Source organism: Mobula hypostoma, chromosome 4 (assembly GCF_963921235.1).
Source record: "Mobula hypostoma chromosome 4, sMobHyp1.1, whole genome shotgun sequence".
Classification (NCBI taxonomy): Eukaryota; Metazoa; Chordata; class Chondrichthyes; order Myliobatiformes; family Myliobatidae; genus Mobula; species Mobula hypostoma.
This window is the reverse complement of record NC_086100.1, coordinates 64,043,254-64,064,590: the sequence shown is the minus strand read 5'-3', so window position 1 is coordinate 64,064,590 and position 21,337 is coordinate 64,043,254. Positions and strand designations below refer to the sequence as shown.

The 21,337-nt window shown below is 37.0% G+C and overlaps 1 protein-coding gene across 5 annotated transcripts in view; it reads right to left on the bottom strand.

Annotated features, from left to right (window-relative positions):
• dock10 (dedicator of cytokinesis 10) overlaps nt 1-21,337 on the bottom strand; it is a 299,700-nt gene that overhangs the window by 35,086 nt on the left and 243,277 nt on the right. For all 5 annotated transcript variants that reach the window (XM_063045871.1, XM_063045867.1, XM_063045869.1 and 2 more), the window contains 15 exons: nt 20,072-20,146; nt 19,562-19,708; nt 17,296-17,379; nt 15,924-16,032; nt 13,681-13,859; nt 12,355-12,471; nt 11,659-11,776; nt 11,332-11,453; nt 9,933-10,050; nt 9,517-9,583; nt 8,834-8,881; nt 6,093-6,191; nt 3,464-3,588; nt 1,937-2,052; nt 1,272-1,409 (listed from right to left, as the gene is read on the bottom strand). In XM_063045871.1, the coding sequence (XP_062901941.1) occupies nt 1,272-1,409; nt 1,937-2,052; nt 3,464-3,588; nt 6,093-6,191; nt 8,834-8,881; nt 9,517-9,583; nt 9,933-10,050; nt 11,332-11,453; nt 11,659-11,776; nt 12,355-12,471; nt 13,681-13,859; nt 15,924-16,032; nt 17,296-17,379; nt 19,562-19,708; nt 20,072-20,146 (1,662 nt within the window). The remainder of the gene's footprint in view (nt 1-1,271; nt 1,410-1,936; nt 2,053-3,463; nt 3,589-6,092; nt 6,192-8,833; nt 8,882-9,516; nt 9,584-9,932; nt 10,051-11,331; nt 11,454-11,658; nt 11,777-12,354; nt 12,472-13,680; nt 13,860-15,923; nt 16,033-17,295; nt 17,380-19,561; nt 19,709-20,071; nt 20,147-21,337) is intronic.

The following is a 21,337-nucleotide window of genomic DNA, read 5'->3' as shown; positions in this document are numbered from 1 at the left end:
TGCCTCCATGTACGATATGAATCTCGGCATACTGTCTCATCACATATGGAGTGTCAGTAGCATTGTACTGTTTACTTTTTAACTTGCAACAGATATGCACCTTAATATATGTTACCTTATTTGTGGCAATATTACATTGTGCATTATGTGTGTGAGTTACATGTACTGAGTTGTGCACCTTGGTCTGGAGGAACGTTGTTTCATTTGGTAGTACATATGTGTACAGTTCAATGACAATAGGCTGAACTTGAACTTGATGTAAAATCTGAATGTGAGATGCAGTAATGTCCATGGAGTCAGTGGAACCCAATTTCAGAAGAGTTCAAAAATCATACAAGATGTAAAGAAGATGATGAAATTCTACCCATATGCAGTGGTTGACATTTCAGCTGGAACAGTAATTCAAAGTATAAGCATATCTAAAGATATGATAAAGTAGTGAGACTTAGGTTGGTGGCATTCTGCATTCTCATATACATAGATGTTTTTTGTATAAAAAGTCCAGAATTTACTACCAGCAGTAAATTAGTTTTTTTGCTGATTACTCATGTGGTAATACATGCTTACTTTTCACAGATCTGCTGATAAATGCTGCCCTGATTGACGATGTCAAGGCCCTACTCAGCAGCAGAGACTTTTGCAACACAATGCCATTGGGTGGACTACAACATGGCTGCATGCAAAACATCTGGAAAACTTTAACATCTGGATAAACCATAAAAGCTTATCCAGCTGTCAAGAAATCCTGAATATTTCTGCAGGTTCTAGAATTCAGCAACTTTCAAAATTAACACAAATACAGTTTTAAGGAAAACACAACCTCAACACAAATAATGTTTAATAACTTTTAAAATTACCTAGCTCCCTTGCAGTTGTTTCTCCTTATTCAAATGTGTGGCCTTGTTTCAGAGTCATGGCCAACCTGGCACAGATTCAGCAGGCAGTATCTCAGGGGAAGTACTAGGAAATTGCAGCAATTTTTTCCCTGCTGCTGGGCTTCATGAATTGACCAATGTCAGAGTGCTCTCCAGTCATGGAATCACCTGGAAGGAGCTACCAGCAAGTTCTGGACTTCCACTGCACATGGGAATCCTAAATCCTTACATGCAGTGAGTTACTGTTTCTTGGAATGGAACTGCTGTAATTTTTGACCATTATTACAAGTTTATTCCGTATTACTTTTATCAGAAATTGTAAAAAAAAAGAATAATATTCTTCAGATTTGTAAATTACTGTGAAAAAACCTTGCCATCGAAATAGTATATCTGCACCTTGGTAACAAACAACCGGAGAGCTCCAAATACATGCTTCAAAGCAAATGTTGACTGATTGACTTGCAGGAAGAGCAAGTAGGTGTCGAAGACTTTCTTCATCATGGAATTCTGTCCTTCATCCTGCTGCAGTTGCCGCTATTAAACCAGATAAAAGATTAATTGTTGTGCGCTAATGGAAAATGTATAGATTTGCAGACTACAAATTACAATGATTACTAATACGAGGAATGCTTGCAAATTGGACAGACTAGGCACTCCTGAGTGAAATCCCGGCAATTAATTAATTATATATAATGCGATGTTTAAATTTTGTATCACATGCATCCAAATACAAGTCACATAATTTCACTTTGAGTCACAAATCAGCTTCTATATAAGTTTTTCCTTGCTTAGTTACATAGAACAGATAACTTAGAGTTTAAAGGGAACTGGTAAAAGTGGAAAACAGAAAATTGCAAAATTAATACTTGGGATTATTTGAAACATATGGTTTTCCATAGCTCCAGCTTAAAAATGGTTACATAGTAGCAAAGCATTTCTCATATGCTACATAAAATTAAGGCTGTAGTGCTAAAAAATATATACATATATAAAACAACATCTGTTAGTGCAATATAATTGGAATTCATTCATCAAACAAATATAGATTTCATTATCATTACTTGATGGTTCTGAGTGAAAAGACAGATGATTTCCAACACTGTAATGCTGACTTCTGTCGCAATATTTGCTTCCACATCTATGAGATGCGTGGTATCTGTCTCAGTAGGACCACCATCTAAATAATTGGAAGATCAAAAGCAGTTATTATATCAATACAAAGTTGGTATTAATTTCTCATAAGTTTCAATTAATACCGAGGAATTCTGTGACAATAAATTTGACCATAATTCAACTAAAGTCCGAATAAGACTGGGCTAATTCTGCAAACTTGCCTTCCCCTGGCAATGCTCTAGACTAGTGCTGTGAGCTCACAACCTTATCTGCATGATACATTACATGCACATGAACAACAGAGTTCACTGCTGGCTTTGCAGTATAAAGGTGGTGGTCCTAACAATTCTGTTATCATCTTAATTATATATTCTGGTGCATTGAACTGAATCAGGACAAAACTGAGTGTTTCAATCTATTTGCCTTCTAGGGTCTGTAGACAGTAAAATATAATAAATTCACCAACAGTTGATAGTTTTATGCTTCAGCCAATGTTCTTTAAAAAATTTACTATTGACTTTTAATCATGGACATAGCAGAAAACAGAAAACAAGAGGCCAACCGAATGTGAACTAATTTTGCTCAGTTACTTAGCTGAAAGACACATTGCTGAGAAGTCTATTTTGAGCGGTCACAATGCTCTGCATAAATGACATTGCAATTTCATTCTTCTAAGTCTTAGGCCATTTTAATTTTGAAGTGGCTAAAGATTTAATTTATCATTCCTTCAGTCTCACATACAATTCCCAACATTTCCAGTGCACCATTAGATTTTTTAAAACTTGACTCTGTTTTGCATTTTCAACCATCTTTCTCCATTTTGCCCATACACTGGAATTCTAAACTTACTGACTTTTAAATCCTCGGAAATAATCTATAAAAACTATTTATTTAGGTATGCCTATACAGGTCTGCCAACATCTAATTAAGGCAGAAATCTTATCCCAATTGGTCATGGTCAAACAATACAGAAACTGGCTATTATGCTCACTATCAAGTACCAATCTCTACTAAACTCATGTACCAGTGCAATCCTACAATGCCTTGACAATTCAAATACTCATTCAGATGCATTTGTAAATTTTAGAATAAAGTTATTTGTGAAGTAGATTGTCGTATTTTGGTGCTTTATAGAAAATCAATGGATAGAAAGTAGCATTAAATTTCAGATGCTAGAAATCTGTGATTAAAACAGAAAATCTTGCGAATAATCAACAGGTCAGAATGTACCAAAACAGAAACACAATAAACTTTCAGGTCTATGATTTTGCATAAAAATTGTAGGATTACTAAATCTGAAATACTAAATCCATTTATTCCTCTGCAGATGTTGCCTCACCTGTTGAGTATTTTCAGCATTTTCTGTTTTCATTATAAATGCACATTTTACATTAATTGTAAAGGTGTTAAAAATGAAAGAGTTTTCCACTTGTGTAAAAGAGGAAAATTTAACACAGGTGTGTCTGATTACTTACTGATCAATATATTGGAGGCATCCATCAGTTGTAATAGTTTTGGGTGTGATAATGCATTTTTTCCACGTATTATTGGCATGGTCTGTGACCTTCCATGCCTATGGCCATCATGGCCTGACTGCATCCTGGCCAATGAGAAGAGATAATAAAATTTGAATACAAAATGCTTTGTCCTTTTTTTTACATCTGCATTTATCCAACATGGCTACTTATTTTATTATAAATTAATACATATTTATTCTACTAAAATTTAAATCTCCATAAAACATAGTAATAGAATTGTATAGCACAGAAACAATTCTTTCAGCCCACCTTATCCATGTCAACTACTTCACTCTTCTACACTAATTTAATTTGCCTCCATTAACGTCCATATCCTTCTGTGCCTTGCTTACTATAAATGTCTGTCTAAGTGGCTCTTAGATGCAGTAATTGCATCTGATTTCACAACCTCCTCTGGCTACACATTCCAGTTATCAATCGCTCTGTGCTTGAAGTCTCACCCCTAAGATCCCTGTTAAATCTCCTTAAGACTATACCTTTTGTTTTTGATACCCTTAACACAGATAAAAGATTTTGAGATCTACTGTATGGATGTCTCTCATAATCTTATGAACTTCTGAGGTTACGCTTTATCTTGATTTGCTCTAGCGGAAACAAACCCAGCCCATTCAATCTCTTTCCAGAACTAAAGTGCTTCCATCCTGGCAATACCATAGAACCATAGAACACTGCAGCACAGAAACAGGCCTTTTGGCCCTTCTTGGCTGTGCCGAACCATTTTCTGCCTAGTCCCACCGACCTGCACACGGATCATATCCCGCCATACACCTCCCATCCATGTACCTGTCCAATTTATTCTTAAATGTTAAAAAAGAACCTGCATTTACCACAGCAACACACATCAAAGTTGCTGGTGAACGCTGCAGGCCAGACAGCATCTCTAGGAAGAGGTGCAGTCGACGTTTCAGGCCGAGACCCTTCGTCAGGACTAACTGAAGGAAGAGTGAGTAAGAGATTTGAAAGTTGCAGGGGGAGGGGGAGATCCAAAATGATAGGAGAAGACAGGAGGCGGAGGGATGGAGCCAAGATCTGGACAGGTGATTGACAAAAGGGATACGAGAGGATCATGGGACAGGAGGTCCGGGAAGAAAGACGGGGGGGGGGGGAACACTCTTCTTTTTCTCCCTCTGTCCATACCCCTTGCCCATCCTCTGGGTTCCGCCCACCCCCTCCTTGTCTTTCTTCCTGGACCTCCTGTCCCATGATCCTCTCGTATCCCTTTTGCCAATCACCTGTCCAGCTCTTGGCTCCATCCCTCCCCCTCCTGTCTTCTCCTATCATTTTGGATCTTCCCCTCCAACTTTCAAATCTCTTACTCACTCTTCCTTCAGTTAGTCCTGACGAAGGGTCTCGGTCTGAAACGTTGACTGCACCTCTTCCTAGAAATGCTGCCTGGCCTGCTGTGTTCACCAGCAACTTTGATGTGTGTTGCTTGAATTTCCAGCATCTGCAGAATTCCTTTTGTCTGCATTTACCACCTCATCTGGCAGCTCATTCCATACTCCCACCACTCTCTGTGTGAAGAAGCCCCCCACAATGTTCCCTTTAAACTTTTCCCCCCTCACCCTTAACCCATGTCCTCTGGTTTTTTTCTCCCCTTGCCTCAGTGGAAAAAGCCTGCTTGCATTCACTCTATCTATACCCATCATAATTTTATATATCTCTATCAAATCTCCCCTCATTCTTCTACGCTCCAGGGAATAAAGTCCTAACCTATTCAACCTTTCTCTGTAACTGAGTTTCTGAAGTCCTGGCAACATCCTTGTAAAGCTTCTCTGCACTCTTTCAACCTTATTTATATCCTTCCTGTAATTTGGTGACCAAAACTGAACACAGTACTCCAGATTCAGCCTCACCAATGCCTTATACAACCTCATCATAACATTCCAGCTCTTATACTCAATACTTTGATTAATAAAGGCCAATGTACCAAAAGCTCTCTTTATGACCCTATCTACCTGTGATGCCACTTTTAGGGAATTTTGTATCTGTATTCCCAGATCCCTCTGTTCTACTGCACTCCTCAGTGCTTTACCATTAACCCTGTATGTTCTACCTTGGTTTGTCCTTCCAACGTGCAATACCTCACATTTCTCTGTATTAAACTCCATCTGCCATTTTTCAGCCCATTTTTCCAGCTGGTCCAAGTCCCTCTGCAGGCTCTGAAAACCTTCCTCACTGTCTACTACACCTTCAATCTTTGTAACATCAGCACCCTGGTGAATGTCCTCTGTGCAAAGACATCCTTCCTGTAGTGGGGCAACCAAATCAGCACCACGATACTCTAATGTTTTAGGAAAATATGTATTTTCTTCCAATTAATCTTCTTAATTATACTAAACATTTTGTCAAATGCATGCAAAATATGAAATTGAAATGTAATGATTAAGTAAAGCATAGTAGGTGTAAGCAGGTCAGGAACATCTTCCAAAAATATTTGCTCTTGGCATCAACATTTTACAATCAGTTGTGGAATATGTATTTAACCCATCCTCATGTGGCTTCTTTAACAAATCATTAATTATCTCATAAGACATTACAACAATAGAGTTATGAAAGCTGTTACCATTGAGAGAGAAGGCCAGAACTTTGAGTCGGGTTAGATCCTTTAAGTGTTCCATTACTTTGGCTGGCTTGAGCAAGTTTGGCTGCAGCAGCTAACTTCCTGATTCAATTAAAAATAATAAAATTAAAGTTGTGTATAAGAACAAGAACAAGTAAAGGGAAAGATTTGGGAAAGGGATAAAAAAAATGAAAAAATTAAGTAAATAAGTACATAGGGATTGGATAATTATGTCTGCGGGCAGGAACAAGCACGAACAAATTGGGGTATAAACACCTACAATGGTTGGTATATAGGCTTGTATGCAACATTTTGGACCAGTGGAAATGGTCCAGAAGGGTTGTATGGAAACTATTATTACCATTTTTCTTAACAACTAATTTCATTACTTAGCCTAATAGGTTAGATTTACCACAGTACATAATTATCTATTTAAATGTTTATTTTGCTTTTATATCATCTCAATGTGTACTTAAGAATGTATAAATAATTGTAGATTTATACATATAAAAAAATGGAAAAGGTTATATGTGTGAAAAAAGTACATGATAATTGTGAACTCCTTATCCAAATAAAAATAAAATTTAAAAAAAAGAACAAGAACAAAAGAGAATATAACGACAAATTAGTCAAAAAAGTAGTTACATAAAGCAGTACTATGTTTTCAATTTTTAACAAAGCAAATAAATTGATGTTGCTACATTTACTGTACTTCACCATCTGAAGTGAAAAGCTATTTGAAAATACAGTACAATGTTTTTTCCCTCCACCTCAGGGTCCATAGTTGACACACTTGTTATGTACAGTAACTGGTTTAGCCACCCATTGCAAATCCCAGCTAAACACCTGTGCCATAAAGCCTTGTTCTGTCATGCCACAGCAGTCTAAAATTTCAGGATCATTCTGGATAGTTCTGGCTTTTGTTCTTTTCAATTAGCTATCTCCAAAACCTCACAGACTCATAGGGTCATGTAGTCATATAGCACTGAAACTATAGCTCTTTGTCTCACTGTGTCAATGCTACCAAGTACCTCAAAGTTCAAAGTTCAAAATAAATTTATAATCTAAGTACTTATACCGTATGTCACCATAAGTAACCCTGAGATTCATTTTCTTGAGGGAATAGTCAATAAATCCATAACAAAATAATAACCATAATATAAACAATGAAAGGCCACACCAATTTGGGTGATCAGCTAGTGTGCAAAAGTCAACAGACTGTGCAATTACAAAAAGAAATAAATAATATTAATTAATAAGTAAGCAATAAATATCGAGAACGTGAGATGACGAGTCCATGAAAGTGAGCCAGCAGGTTTTGGGACCATTTCAGTGATGGGGCAAGTGAAGTTGAGTGAAGTTATCCCCTTTGGTTCAGGAGCCTGATGGCTAAGGAATCTGTACCATCTATATTAATTCTAATTTCCAGCTCTCTGACCATATATACTGTATGTCACAAGATTCCTAATGCTCATCTAAATACTGGGTAAATGTTGTGAGAATATTTGCTTCCACCATTCCCTCAGTAAGAGTTCCAAATTTTAAACATCTCTGCATGGAAACATTCTTCTTCAAATCCCATCTAAATCTCCAAATTTTACCTTAAGTCAATGTCCTCTAATTATCAATACATGTGCATGGGAATAATTTTCCCATCCATCTACCCTATTAATGATACCCTATTAACTAAGTCTCCTCTTAGTCTTCTCTGCTCCAAGAAAAGGAAACTTGGCCTTTCTCAACTCTTCATAGCTAAAACATTCACTCCCAGTAAATACCCGAGTGAATCTCTTCCAGAGCACTCATATCCTTCTTATGGTGTGGCAACCAGAAACACACTGAGTGCTCCAGTTTAGCTAAACAAGTTTTTATACTCTTGCACAAACCCCATCCCTCCCAGCTCATGAAGGCAAGCATTCCATTTGCCTTCTTAACCATAAGGTTTACCAATGCTGCTGCTTTCAGTGATCTGGCCCTTGATACCTTATTTCCTGATCTCCAATAACAAACATAAGGGAGCTATAGAGGTTTCTTTCATTAATATTAGCCGTTCTCACTATTCTTTCCAATTATAGTTAATATTGTTGACATGATTGTAATTTAATTCCTACATCCTGAGTCCTGACGAAGGGTCTCGGCCTGAAACGTCGACTGTACCTCTTCCTAGAGATGCTGCCTGGCCTGCTGCGTTCACCAGCAACTTTGATGTGTGTTGCTTGAATTTCCAGCATCTGCAGAATTCCTGTTATCTACATCCTTCTGCCCATTTTATCATTATATCACATCAACAGCTGAAAGGCATGTAACTGGAGACAATTTACAAATTCAAATAGTAGGCTGCCTTTGGGTGAGTATACTAAAGTTATATTTATAAATTTACTCAATAGCAGAAACATAACAGTACTACTAAAACGTACTGTAAAGCAACTTGGAAGAACTTCACAGGCAGTAAAGTCTCAAAGTCATAAATGAAGACATTCCTTTCTCTATACTGCATCTGATCAAGGGCAGTCCAAATTCAAAGTTCTGCATTTTCTCCATATATCCACCTCTACTTCCTTCTTTAATCTGCACTCAAAAACAAGATTCCAACTGAAATTTAGTCATCTGTCCCGATATCACTTTATTTGACAGTATCAATTTTTGTTTGAAAGTTCCCTTGTGAGGCAGCATGGGGAATTTCTCATTAAGGCTACATTACAAATGCAATTCTTAGTCTGCAAACTCACAACGTTGCACGTTACCTTGCCACTTGTCTCTTTCCCAGGAATTTGAAATGTTGAATACAAACTCTGAAAGAAAACAAAGGAGAGGACTTGAAACAGTAATGATCAGTCAGTGTAATTTACCTGAAAATAAAAGATGCCTTTGCTTTCAGTTTTGTATTTGTTTAACCTTTATTGAAAGATATAAATGCAATGCAATTTTATTTTCTTATCCACTGATATTTAGATCTTATTGAATTCCTTCTATTTCATATCTACATCTCTTCCCAGACTTCAGTTGTAACCATTTGTTTTAAACCTACATCTGTCTCCATTCCATTCCAAGCTAGCCAAGACAAAGGTATGAAGCAGTAGGTATTGTCATTTTATAAGTGGCCACTAGGAGATTCTCTCCACCTTGTGAACAAGATCCAAACCTTTCTTTAACATCACTATGTACTAACACAGTGATCACTGAGTTGCTGTGCAAGGAACTGCAACTAACCTATACAGGCAAATGTGCAGTAGGTTAATACAATGAAGCAGTGTGCAAACATTCTGTTTCAAGTCCAAATATTTCATGGAGCTACAGCATAACAGATATTTGAAACAACCCTTTGCGCATTTCTCTCAAATCCCTGTTTACAATTTCTAATTGAATCTATTCTTTAGTGCTAATCAGGTAACCTTAACTAACTGAGAATTTAATGTTTTTCACTTACTCTAAAATGTTGAAGAAATCTGTCAGTTCTGAAAATGGTGATTTGGACCAGTAGGCTTTGAGAGTATCTGAAATAAACAGACCCAGTATTTTACCGTGACATGAACATATTATAAATGTTCATTATTCTAAGGCTGAAATTCACAGTTGATTGAAAAATTTTTCTTTTTGACTACAACAACAGCAACTTACTTATTCGTCTTACGTTGTAACCTATTCAATAAAAAAAAGGATGATTGCAACCAAAGTGGCTACAGTAAAGGGAGAAATTACATCTTCTCCCCTTTGGTTAAATATTACAAAACACTGCTTACATGCACAATTAAATTAGAGTACTAAATAAATTGATCTATGAGTAACAGAAAGGAGTCAGTTGTCTGAGACTCGGCCACATTATGTCAGGAAATTGACTCTTACCCTCAGAAATAGTTTTCATGATGTGAAGGAAACATGTGAGCAGACTTTTCAATTCAGCTTGATCTAATTTGTCAAATCGAGTAGCAGATCCAATTAAAGATAATGGTCTTGAATAAGCCTGGAGAGTTAGAAATGTTATTACTAAAGTAATGTGTGTTTGAGCTGTATTTATTTGGCCATTGGCCTTTAATTGACATTCTTATCTTTTACAACAGGAAAAAACACTGGCTTCCAACCGTACAAACAAGTCGAACTAAATGCCACTTTTACGCGTTCACTTTTTCTATCACCTTTAATTCAATGCACTTTGTTATTCCTGAATACAAGTTCCAATAATATTGTGGAGGTATGGAATAAAACTCAGTCAAATGGATAGAATTGTTTGTAAGCCACAAACTATTATCTGTCACTGGAATGTCAATTGTGTCCTATGTTAACCTGGGTCTAAGGCATACCAAGTATACTTGCAGACTTAATGAACTTGTGTCATGTTTCATGGCAGAGTTTCACTACCAATTAGTCATCTGTGAGCACTGCACTAAAGAGAACCCACAGGCTCCATCTTATCTCCAGAGTGATGGGGTAAGGAGTGTTGTGTTATGAATGGGCTTATGGAGCTCCCAAATATCCCATACTTTCTATTATCTTTAAATTTATTTCCAACGCATTCCCAATCAAAGCCAATCTGATGGACAGCTTGACTGTCCACAAGGAAGGAAAACAGAGCATTGCAAATTTGAGAACAGGCAGATATGAAAGGAAAGATTAATTGTCCTCTGTGGGAGGAAGAAACAGTGTCTGGTAGAAGAGTAAGTAGTCAACTCTCCATCTCATTTCAGTTCTGCTAAGGCTATGAGGGCAGACGGGATTCAGACTTCTTGCATTTTAACTGCCTAGTTGAAGCAATCTCATCTGGTTTGGCAGATTAATATTATATCCTTACTTATGAGTGGCCTGGGCAACTGATGGAAACCAACAAATATCCCTTGAAAAGAGCTTAATATTTTCTAGTAATGTGCACCATTTACAAAGGCATTGAAGGATAAAGCAACTGGCCAAACTTGATTGGCCTCTGGGACAGGAAAACAATATCAATGATGTATCTAGGAACCGACGATTTAAACTATTAGCAAATCCCAATAAGTCAAACATTTCAGAAATACAGCTCTACTTGACTCTATCTGAAATAACATAAACAGATGAAATACTTTAGCTTATTTGTCCCTGCATGTTGGCTCTGAGCTAAGGAGACAGCTCATGATCAAACATAGTGATGGGTCTGGATTTTACAAAGGAAAGGTGGAATGGATGCTAGATTCCTTTCCCTGTTAGGATAGGATTGAATAAAATGGGCCTTCACACTTCATAAAAACTTCAATACACTTTTTCAAAATGATACCTTTTCAGAGGAGTCGGGTCTGTCACTTATTCTCTCACAGGTACCAGAGGTAGAATCCAAACTACCATGTGAACCTCTGGAGTCTTCGTGGGACACCGTTGAGATAGCCACAGATGAAAAAACTAAAAATAGCACCATTAATGTTATTTGCATTCAAACTAACAATGTGATACTTATTTTAAAAAAAATACATTTTTATAATTACATGCTGATACTGTAAAATGGTCCGAGTTTCAAAACTGTCATCTACAACATTAAAGGCAAATTACACCAATACTTAGGATGGAACTTGGGAGTTAAAGAAAATAACAGTTTAGAAGGATTTACCTGCTATTGAATTCAAAACATCTTTTGAGACTGAACTTTCTAATGAATTTGTATTCCTTGTTGGTGTTGCTGACTGGTGCTGCAAACCACCAGCAGTACTCAAGTCATCCCTGGAACCCTATAATTTAGAGTACACATTTTTAACATAGCTTCCAGTTATTATCACAATTGGATATATGTAGAGTTAATGAGGCATAGAGTCTAGATCTAATAACTGCATAAGTTTCTACAAAATACAATTTATCAAACCAATAAAATAATATTTCCAGCATGATATACCGAGAGGGCAGCACGGTAGCACAGCAGTTAGCCTGACACTAATACAATTCGGGCATCTGAATCTGGAGTTCACTTCTGCTGCCCTCTGTAAGGAGTTTGTACATCCTCCCCAGGGAATGCATGAGATTCCGCTGAGTGCTCTGGTTTCCTCCCACAGTCCAAAGTCATCGCAAATTGTCCCATAATTAGGCTAGGGTTAAATCAGGGTTGCTACTCACAGGGCTTATTCCATGCTGTTTCACTAACTAACTAACTAGTTAGGAAGGTAGATGAATGAATGAATGAATGAATAAATAAATAACAGATTATATATGAGGGCAAATACAGTGTGACAATTTCTTTAAATTTGTTATGGTAAGTCACCAAAGTGTTAATCATCATTGCTCCGGTAATGGTTAGTCCTGATGTAACACCTACCGGATTAGAGGAACTGAGATTGAATGGGAACATGTCCTTCATAAAAATTCGCGAAAGGTTGTCAAGAATTATTCCATACAATGGCAGGTACAAAGTGGCTAGGAGTTCCTGTTGACTCTGCATGGAAAAATAGTTATTAATCATACTGACATATTTCAATGAAGTAGTATATAAGTGTCTATCATATTATGTAATATCTGGTCCTTGCTCTTTTAAGAGCAACTTAGGCATTAGCTTATAAGTGACAAGTGACGTTAGTGCCTCAGGACTGCATGGCAATGGAGTTACACAGAAAGTTTGAACGAATTTCAAGCACAGACCAAAGCACTTTGTTCACTAAGACTTCCTTCCCTCTTCTAAGAACTAAATCTCTAACTGATACCAAATCCAAACAGACAGTGGCAACACAGTGTGAATTATCACACACCAGCTTGACTTTAGGGAAAATAATCATTTCCATTTGTGACATATCCGGCATTGACATGTAACAGTATCAGAGTGGTGGTGGGTGAGTATGAGTGCTCTTCTGCTACATATGGAAGGCTTCAACGTGCTCCTGATGTATGAGTCTTGACCTTCGCAATGCCATTCCAAATGTTCCTTTGCAACTTTGGTCGAGAGATAACATGGAGTCTGTGAGGATACCGAGTCATTCTTCCCATCTACCTTACGAAGTCAGCTTATTCTGAACTGTTTTTGTGAATAGCCTCAGAATAAGTTGGCTGCTTCAGGAACATGACAGTAGACATGGCAAACAATGAAGCTTTCTCAGCCTAGCTGTCTGAGAGCAACTGGTGCCTCACTGGTGGGAATGGATGCTGACATTTCAGACTAGCAGAGACAATGTTGGTGATATTATTCAAGTAATTGCCAAATTTGGTGCAGGTAGCTCAGACTCAGAAGTAGATTGGAGTGCTGCCTAGTGTACCACGAGTTCTATGCTAGGTCTGAAGTCTCCATCTTCAAATACTTTTTCTATCAATCAACCAAATGTTCTGTTGGCACATTGAAGATGGTGGTGAATTTTATCATTGGTATCTGCCTTTGTTAAAACATAGATGATATGGGAAATGGTCTATGTTTTCTAGGACCTGGCTATGAACGTTTATTGTCAGAGGCAATGTGGTTTAGTGGAGATGGGAGAGGGGTCGGGAGATGTTGGAGAAGCTTAGTAGAGGTATTCAGCCTATTGGTAATTTGTCTCTCAGTGCCTATACAACAAATGATTTCCAACTAAATTATGAGGCTGGAAGTTTTAAAGAATGTCACAAAGCAGCAGAGTCCATACTTTCAATGTACCATAGATAGATACAGTACGTAACTTACTTTTCCTGAATATCTGTCATCAAGTGAATGCTTGGCCAGTAGATTCTTAAGGACAGCAATTGCAAGATGTCTAACATCTTGGTCTTCCTGAAGTGCAAATGCAACTTCACGAAGCAACAAGCCAACAAGAAAATGGTTACGACAAAATTCATTTGTCAGAGTATGTTCTGGCAGTGTGTCTACAAAAAAAAAGTACAGTTTGAACAACAAAATGCATACAAGTCAAATTTATACATATCTAAATTAAATTTCCCAGAGATTGTTTGTATATCCTAAGCACTTGAAGAATACCACAAACATTGTCTCTGATTTTCAAGTGGAGACTTCCATTTCTCTGGGTGTGTCCCCATTAATGTGAAAGCTTATTTATCTACTTTATAGCTTTCTCTGGGATTTTATTGGCCTCAGTATTATCATTTCCCCATCTTTTTTATTAAAAAAACCTATGTAAAATAATGATTTCATTTCAACTAACGAATGGTAAATGCAGGTGAAAAAAATTCATCAAATGACATTCACCTTGCAACTAGTTGAGACCGAATTCTAAATCCAGATCAATAACACAGTTGAATGAGTTTGTTGCACTACTGTACAATCCAACCCATCATGTGATTTCACTATTAAACAAACCAAACATTCAACTACTTCTGGATTTACTGGTTGTAATAGGTCCATGTTTAGCTTGCAAAAAACTAAGAACACATTCAATATTTCCCTCGCACATACATTCGTGAGATCATAGAAAATTAAGTAAAGGCTTTTCAGTTAATCATACCATTCATTGCTTGACCTATAGTCCTGTAGTTTATGTCCCTTCATGACCTTGCCCTTTTCTACATTTTTTTCTGTCTTAACCACCAGGCAAGAGTTCCATACCCCATTACCTATTTGGTGAAAAATCTTTTCCTTAATTACTCCATAATGCTTTAACCAATTAACTTTAATCTACGTGCTCTAGCTTCTCGTATCCTTGCTAAGAGAAATCGGTTCTTCCTGTTCTTTCTAACTTGGTGTCTCAAATTTTATATATCTTAATTAAGTCTCCACGCAGTCCCCTTTATTCCAAAAAAAAAACAGTCTTGCCAGTCTTTACTCATAACTAAAACTTTCCATTTGGGGCAAAGTCCTTATAAACCTGCCCTGTTTCCTCTCCAAGGCCAGGCGTGATATGAACTGGCAAATCACATAATTCAAGGGAAATTAGAAATAATGACCCAAGACATGAGACTTTCCCCAATGAACACAAAATGGAAATCTTAGGAAATGAAACAAAATTATGGGATACCGACAACCTGTTACAGAAGCTCTGCAGGCTAAGCCGCATCTGTTTTGGAGCGAGGAGGAGGAATCACAGACATTTGGCCGCATTCTGATGCAGTGTTTCAACCCAAAATGTCAACCATTATTTTTCCCCAGAGAGCTGCTTGACCTGCTGAATTCCTCCAGCAGAATGCTTGCTGCTCCAGATTCCAGAATCTGTAGTCTATTATGTCTCAAAATTATGAGTTGTATAGATTGTCAATATGCCAATAATGTTTTCTTATGAACAATTGCTGTATATAGTCAAATATCTCTGTGTCCAGGTACATAACTAATATATAAATTGGCATACCTGGAGTTATTTTTCTGGAATAAAGGAGACTGGGTGGATATTTAGTTCAGGTGAATAGAATTTGAGACATTGAGACAGAATGAACAGGAAGAATTTATTTCCCTAAGTAGGGAGACCAGAAGTTAGAGAGGTTCAAATTACTGGGCAAAAAACAGAAGGGAAGTGAAGAAAAACTTCTTCATGTACAGGACAGTTATAAACTCTCCCTCCAGTGATGATAGAAATAAAGTTAATCAGATTTTCAAAAGTGAGATAGGCAAACATAAAAGGGAATAAGTGACAAAAATGTGGTGAAAGAGTAGAAGAATAGAACTGATTTGATTAGTTGACAAAGAGCTGGCACAAATTCAATGGGCAGAATAGCCTTAAGCGTTGTATCGATTCAGTGATTTGAGATGGAGAGGTAATTCTTTCATTCATTTGGCAATGATGTGAAACTTTACCCAACAGAGCTGTAGGGTCTGATGTTTAATCCACCTCTCCTTGTCATGCACTGCTATGAGACCCTTTCCAAAAACATTAACCACTGATTACTTGTGTCAACAAAAGAAAAACTTCACCCTAAAAAAAATCACAGGCCTTCCCTACACTCCATTGGCAAGCCTAATCCAGAAGAGAAAAGCTAACTTACCTTTATTTCCTGATTTATTCTTTAAAAATAATACTGGCAAGTTGAGGGGAATGAAATGTTCATGGTTGCAAATTTCATGCAGGAAGTCAAACTTGTATTCAAAGAGAGTCTGCAATTAAAATATATTAAAATAACATATTTTCATAATACATCATGATCGAATAGGCTTTAGTGGGTAATGAGTACCAAACCACAACTCTTCTCATAGATTTATAAATACATAACTCTCAGAACTAATAACCCACCTTCAAATCTAGCACTTCTTATGCAAATTTCTCCCGAGACACATCAAGAGAAATTTGCAGCGTCAGATCTACTGCTCATTTTACATTCAGCCAAATTTTACTTTCCTTGTATTTATTTCACGTCACTAACTGCCCTGAGACAGTAATGTGGGCCATAAAGCAGAGAAGAAGTTCTCAGATAATGCATGAATGCTTTCTGCATAATGCAACATGTCTAACTCCATTGTTTTATACATTATTTTGTACCAACATGAAAAACTAATACCAGAGGAAAGATTTTCAACTTGTCACCTTTGTACGTACAGCAATATAAATTGGCTGCTGCCGCTAATCTTGTCTTTTCTTTCGTCTTGCTTTTTTTCCAATTTACCCCATTCTAACCATCTCAAATACTTGAATTCCAACTACCCATGATCAGCTTTGCACTTCAAATGGTTATGACAACGTTTCACTCAGATAGAAGATGCAGGTTTCAAACTGATATTCCCAATAGCTACTGGAGCTTAAGATGTGAATGCAAGAGATAGGTCAAGAGCGTTTGCTGTAATATACAGCAAAACAGGACAGACTGATCATCCTAGACAATCTCTTTCTCTGATTTCCATCATTAGTGGCTATTTAGTCTTGAAGCTATTCAGTTCATTCTTTGTGATATTAAGGTGGCACTCGACCCAAGATGGATACACATAATTCTTACTTTCTTGACTACTCGGTGAAAAATCTGAAATACATCCCCTGGCACTATGGTTAAGGCATCAGTAGCACAAGTATTGTAGCATATCAAGAAGTAACATCTCAGAAAATTAGTGGCATAAAATAAATGTGTGAGAAATAAAAATAGGGGAATTTCAAAAGGAATGGTGGACCTAATCACACCAGTTTCCTTTAAGCAGTTAAGTGCCAAATTTGATTGCAGATTAAATTTAGCAAACAGTTATTGTTCTGAAATCCATGGGAGTCCTCAACTAGATTACTTAAGACTCTGGTTCATGTTACTGGATTACAGCAATAACAGACATTTTTATTTGGACAGATTAGCAAGATGAAACATATGCAAAGTAAGTAACCAATTTATTAACAAATTATGTTAGAGTTTTTCAATTTTTTTTGACAACTGTACCATTTACCTTATGATCTCCAGCATTGAAAATGTTCATATAGCTGCCAATCAGCTTCATTACGAATCCTCTGTCCATGAAGGTAAAACATCGCTGTAAAAATCATTGTGTTAAGATTTATATATGTAATTGATTTACTTCTTTATTATTATGTTTTATTTTAGCTATTATTATTTTTTTCTCTCTGCTAGATTATGTATTGCATTGAACTGCTGCTGCTAAGTTAACAAATTTTACGTCACATGCCAGTGATAGTAAACCTGATTCTGATTCTGATTCCAATTAACCAATGGGATGCAGCACTGATGGAACTCAAAATGTTTGGACATGGCACAGAAAAACGTACATTGAAGTTGCATGGGAAAACCCATGCCAATATTGTGCAAGGCTGTGCAGAAAATATATTCTAGTTTACTTAACATTCAATCTTTTTTGTCCTTTTAATTCACAAATTCTGCACCATCTGTGCATTTTTCAATGTCAAGTGAGAGATATGAACTTTAATGCAGAATCTTTTCCAGTGACAGTGTCTCTTAAAATATCAGTCCCCAGTGGTAAGCTTGAAGGACCACTTTGGTGCTCAGAGGAGAGATCATTGACTCTTTCAAGGAAGTGACATGACTTATGATTAGCTCCTGTATTCAAGGCCCACACCCTTCAAAGAGCACTGGAATGTCACAATGATATGCCGATTAAAGTAACTGAACCCTGCAGCCATTCTGTGAATACGCTCTTCACACAGAAAACCTTTTAACTGTTTTATGAAGTACACTAATCAAAGTTAATTAGAAACATCCTGGCAGCATCTGATATATCTGACCCTACTGGTCAAGTTTAATTGAATGAGGAATAGGAGAATTGAACTAAAAAATGTAATCCATTACATGTACATAGATTTTCAAACTGTGTTTGATAGCATGCTGCAGCACGTTTGTTGATCACATGCTATGAAATGAGATGCGCCAAAATGGAGTAAAAGTTCTCTAAAACAAAGAAAAATAACCTTCAGCAGCAGCTAATCAGCTTACAGGAAAGGATATCCAATGCCTAACACTAAGTCCATCTCAAACATTAACAGTTGGACACAGAATCTGTTTCGATTGCATTCTACTGAATCCTTACATTCCCAAAAATATACATACTTCAATTTTAAGACATCCTACTGGAATGAGCAAAAAATATAACCGTTTTATAAAAAGATGTAACTGGGTGACCATCGAATCTTATTCATTATCGTTAAAAGTGAACTTAGGCATCCATTCGGGTAATGCTAGAATCGTTGTCTGTGCCTTTAAGTGGAGACAGTGATGTCATTACGCACACGTGGGATAGTGTGGAGACCATTTTTGTTTTCTGCAGAAGAAGTTGGTGGGGCTTTGGGATTCAGTTCCTCCCAGAGATACTGAGCATGGTGAGGAACGGTGAGTATTGATTGACAATATCCATGTGAATTCGTTTATGCTTGTTGGGCGAATAGAGAATATCAGTAATTTGACATTTTTTACATGTGGATGCTTTAGATTTTCACGAGTGAAGGCATCGGCGCTGGACAGTGTGGCTTGTGCAAAGTTCCTTACCGGCCAAGTAGTCAGTCTTCCTGTAATTTAACTACCAGGCAATATCTTGTAAAAGTTGTGCCAAAGTGAACCTTTTGTCTAATTTTATTGTATCATGACTGATTGTGAATGTAACAGCGTAACGTGAATGTTTAATTTCTGTTTGGAAGTTCAGCATGTGTACTAAAAAGTAGTAGACGTCTTAGATGCGATGTATTCGCTCACACTTTCACTGCTATGTATAAGGTACAGGGTTGGGGGGATTCTAATGTTGTTTGTATTGTGTTCTTTCAGAATTGCCACTACCGTATTTGTTCTGTATTAGTTTTGTGTGGTTTGCTTTATGTATTTTTATGCTGCATACGCAATTCGTCGATACCCAAGGGTGTGGATCAAAAGTTAAGCTGAGATTGTAATGGCAGGAACTGGTTGTAAATTCATTCGTTTTGTTTTAAGACCCTCTTCCGGCACTAAAACATCTAAAACAGATAAAGGAATTAAAACCCGAAAATTATTTGTTGTCCTGAGTGTGTACTTTTTCCCAGGCTACAAAGAACCAGGTAATTATTTGAAGTGAAAGTGTAAACATGGTATGAAGGAGGTCTAGGATCATATTCCTAAAACTGTAATTATTTCGTCTTCCCCTCTCTCACCACGTTCTTGTATGGTGATCAGGTTTTGGTTTTGTGTTACGTATTTTCAGCATGACAAAATGTTACCTTTACAAACATGGCAAGATAGTGGTTTGCCTCCTTGGTTTCTTCTTCAAATTCTTTGAAGGATTTGAAAATGAGATCTCCCAAGACTGTCACCAGCTTTTCCATCGCACTGTGATAGGATGATGGAAACCTCTCAGTACGCTTCAGCTATGCAGTTTAGAGAAAAATAATGAATATGAATACAATGATTTCTCAAAGTCTGTAATTCTGCTCGTCAGAATAGTAAAATTTGTCAACATCAAATTGATCAAGCTTTAGACTATTTTCTTAAATCTCAGAGGGTCATTAAATTGATCTTATTCATGGTGAAACAAGTTATTTTAGCAGTTGCAATAAAATTTATTCTTAAATTGAGATGAACAGATGTAATTTTAAGAGAAACTTCAGTATAACATGCAGTTTTTTTCTTTATTTTTGTTCTTTACGTGTTTACTCATTTTGACATATGTGCCACAGTACTTTTTAAATATTACTTTGTTGTTTTTATGCATTCTCCCCACATCTCCCTACCTGCAGTCGCTTGTCATCGCCAACCAGATACTGCACCAGTGACTTTATAGCAATTTCAAAGAAGAACCATAGATGCTGAAAAACAGTGGTTAAATCATCAGAATTCTGAAAACTACACAAACTATAAAACAAAAACAGTAAGGTTTCAGAATAAGCTTGATAAATAATTTCTTAATTTCTATTAAGGTTGGAGCATTACACCAACTATTAAACTGATTACACAATTCAGCAAATAAATAATGGAACAGCCATCATTGAAAGAAAACATTTCTTTACTTATTTTCCCACCTAGGAAACAAGGGAACAGGAAGGGAGCATCTTCATTCAGAGGGTTGTGAGAGTGTGGAACGAGTTCTCAACCCAAGTGGTACATGCGAGCTTGATTTCGATGTTTAAGAGAAGTCTGGATAGGTACGTGGATAGTAGGGGTATGGATGACTATGGTCTGGGTTCAGGTCGATGGGACTAGGCGGCTTAAATGGTTCAGCATGGACTAGATGGGCTGAAGGGTCTGTTTCTGTGCTGTACTCTATCAACAACACTCATAATCTTATCATCATTCCGTAACGATTTTAGTTTGGTTGATGATGAATAATAAACCACCGAATAGAACTGTGCAGTATTATGAAAACAGTTGACACAATGGAGACATAATAATGCAACAGAAATAAGACTAAGTTGATCACTACTATCCTGCCAGTCAAATCTGTTCTCCTTTATACATAGAAGATAAGACTTTTCGTGCCCTAATAATATCATGGTATTTGTTTCAAATGGAAGACCAAAATTATAGAAACATCAAAGATACCACAAAAGATTGCATTAAATAACAAAAGTGGAATCTCATTAAATTACCATTAACATTAATACAAAAGCAAATTACAATGGATTTGAAAGCCTGGAAAACAAAAAATGATAGATATACTCAGGAGATCAAGCTGCCAGTGTAGAGAAATAATCATTGAATTAACATTAGTCCTAGCCTTTGATAACTTGTGATAAGAGCAAATTTCACTTTTTCTAGATTTGCCAGCGTTGAACTTCAGGAAGACATGGTCCTAAATGACAAGGCCCTGTGTAGTGGCAGGGTCTCAAGTTACATTGCTGAAAGAGGTGGAAAAGTCTATGACAACCAGATAAATCATGCTGCAGACGTGGCCAGCCATGGAGATATCAAGGGCTTTCAGTGCATTAAAGTGAATGGACCTGCTGCTCCTCTAACCTTGCACAGTTTTAGCAGGCCAATTCCCCACAGGTAGATCAAAG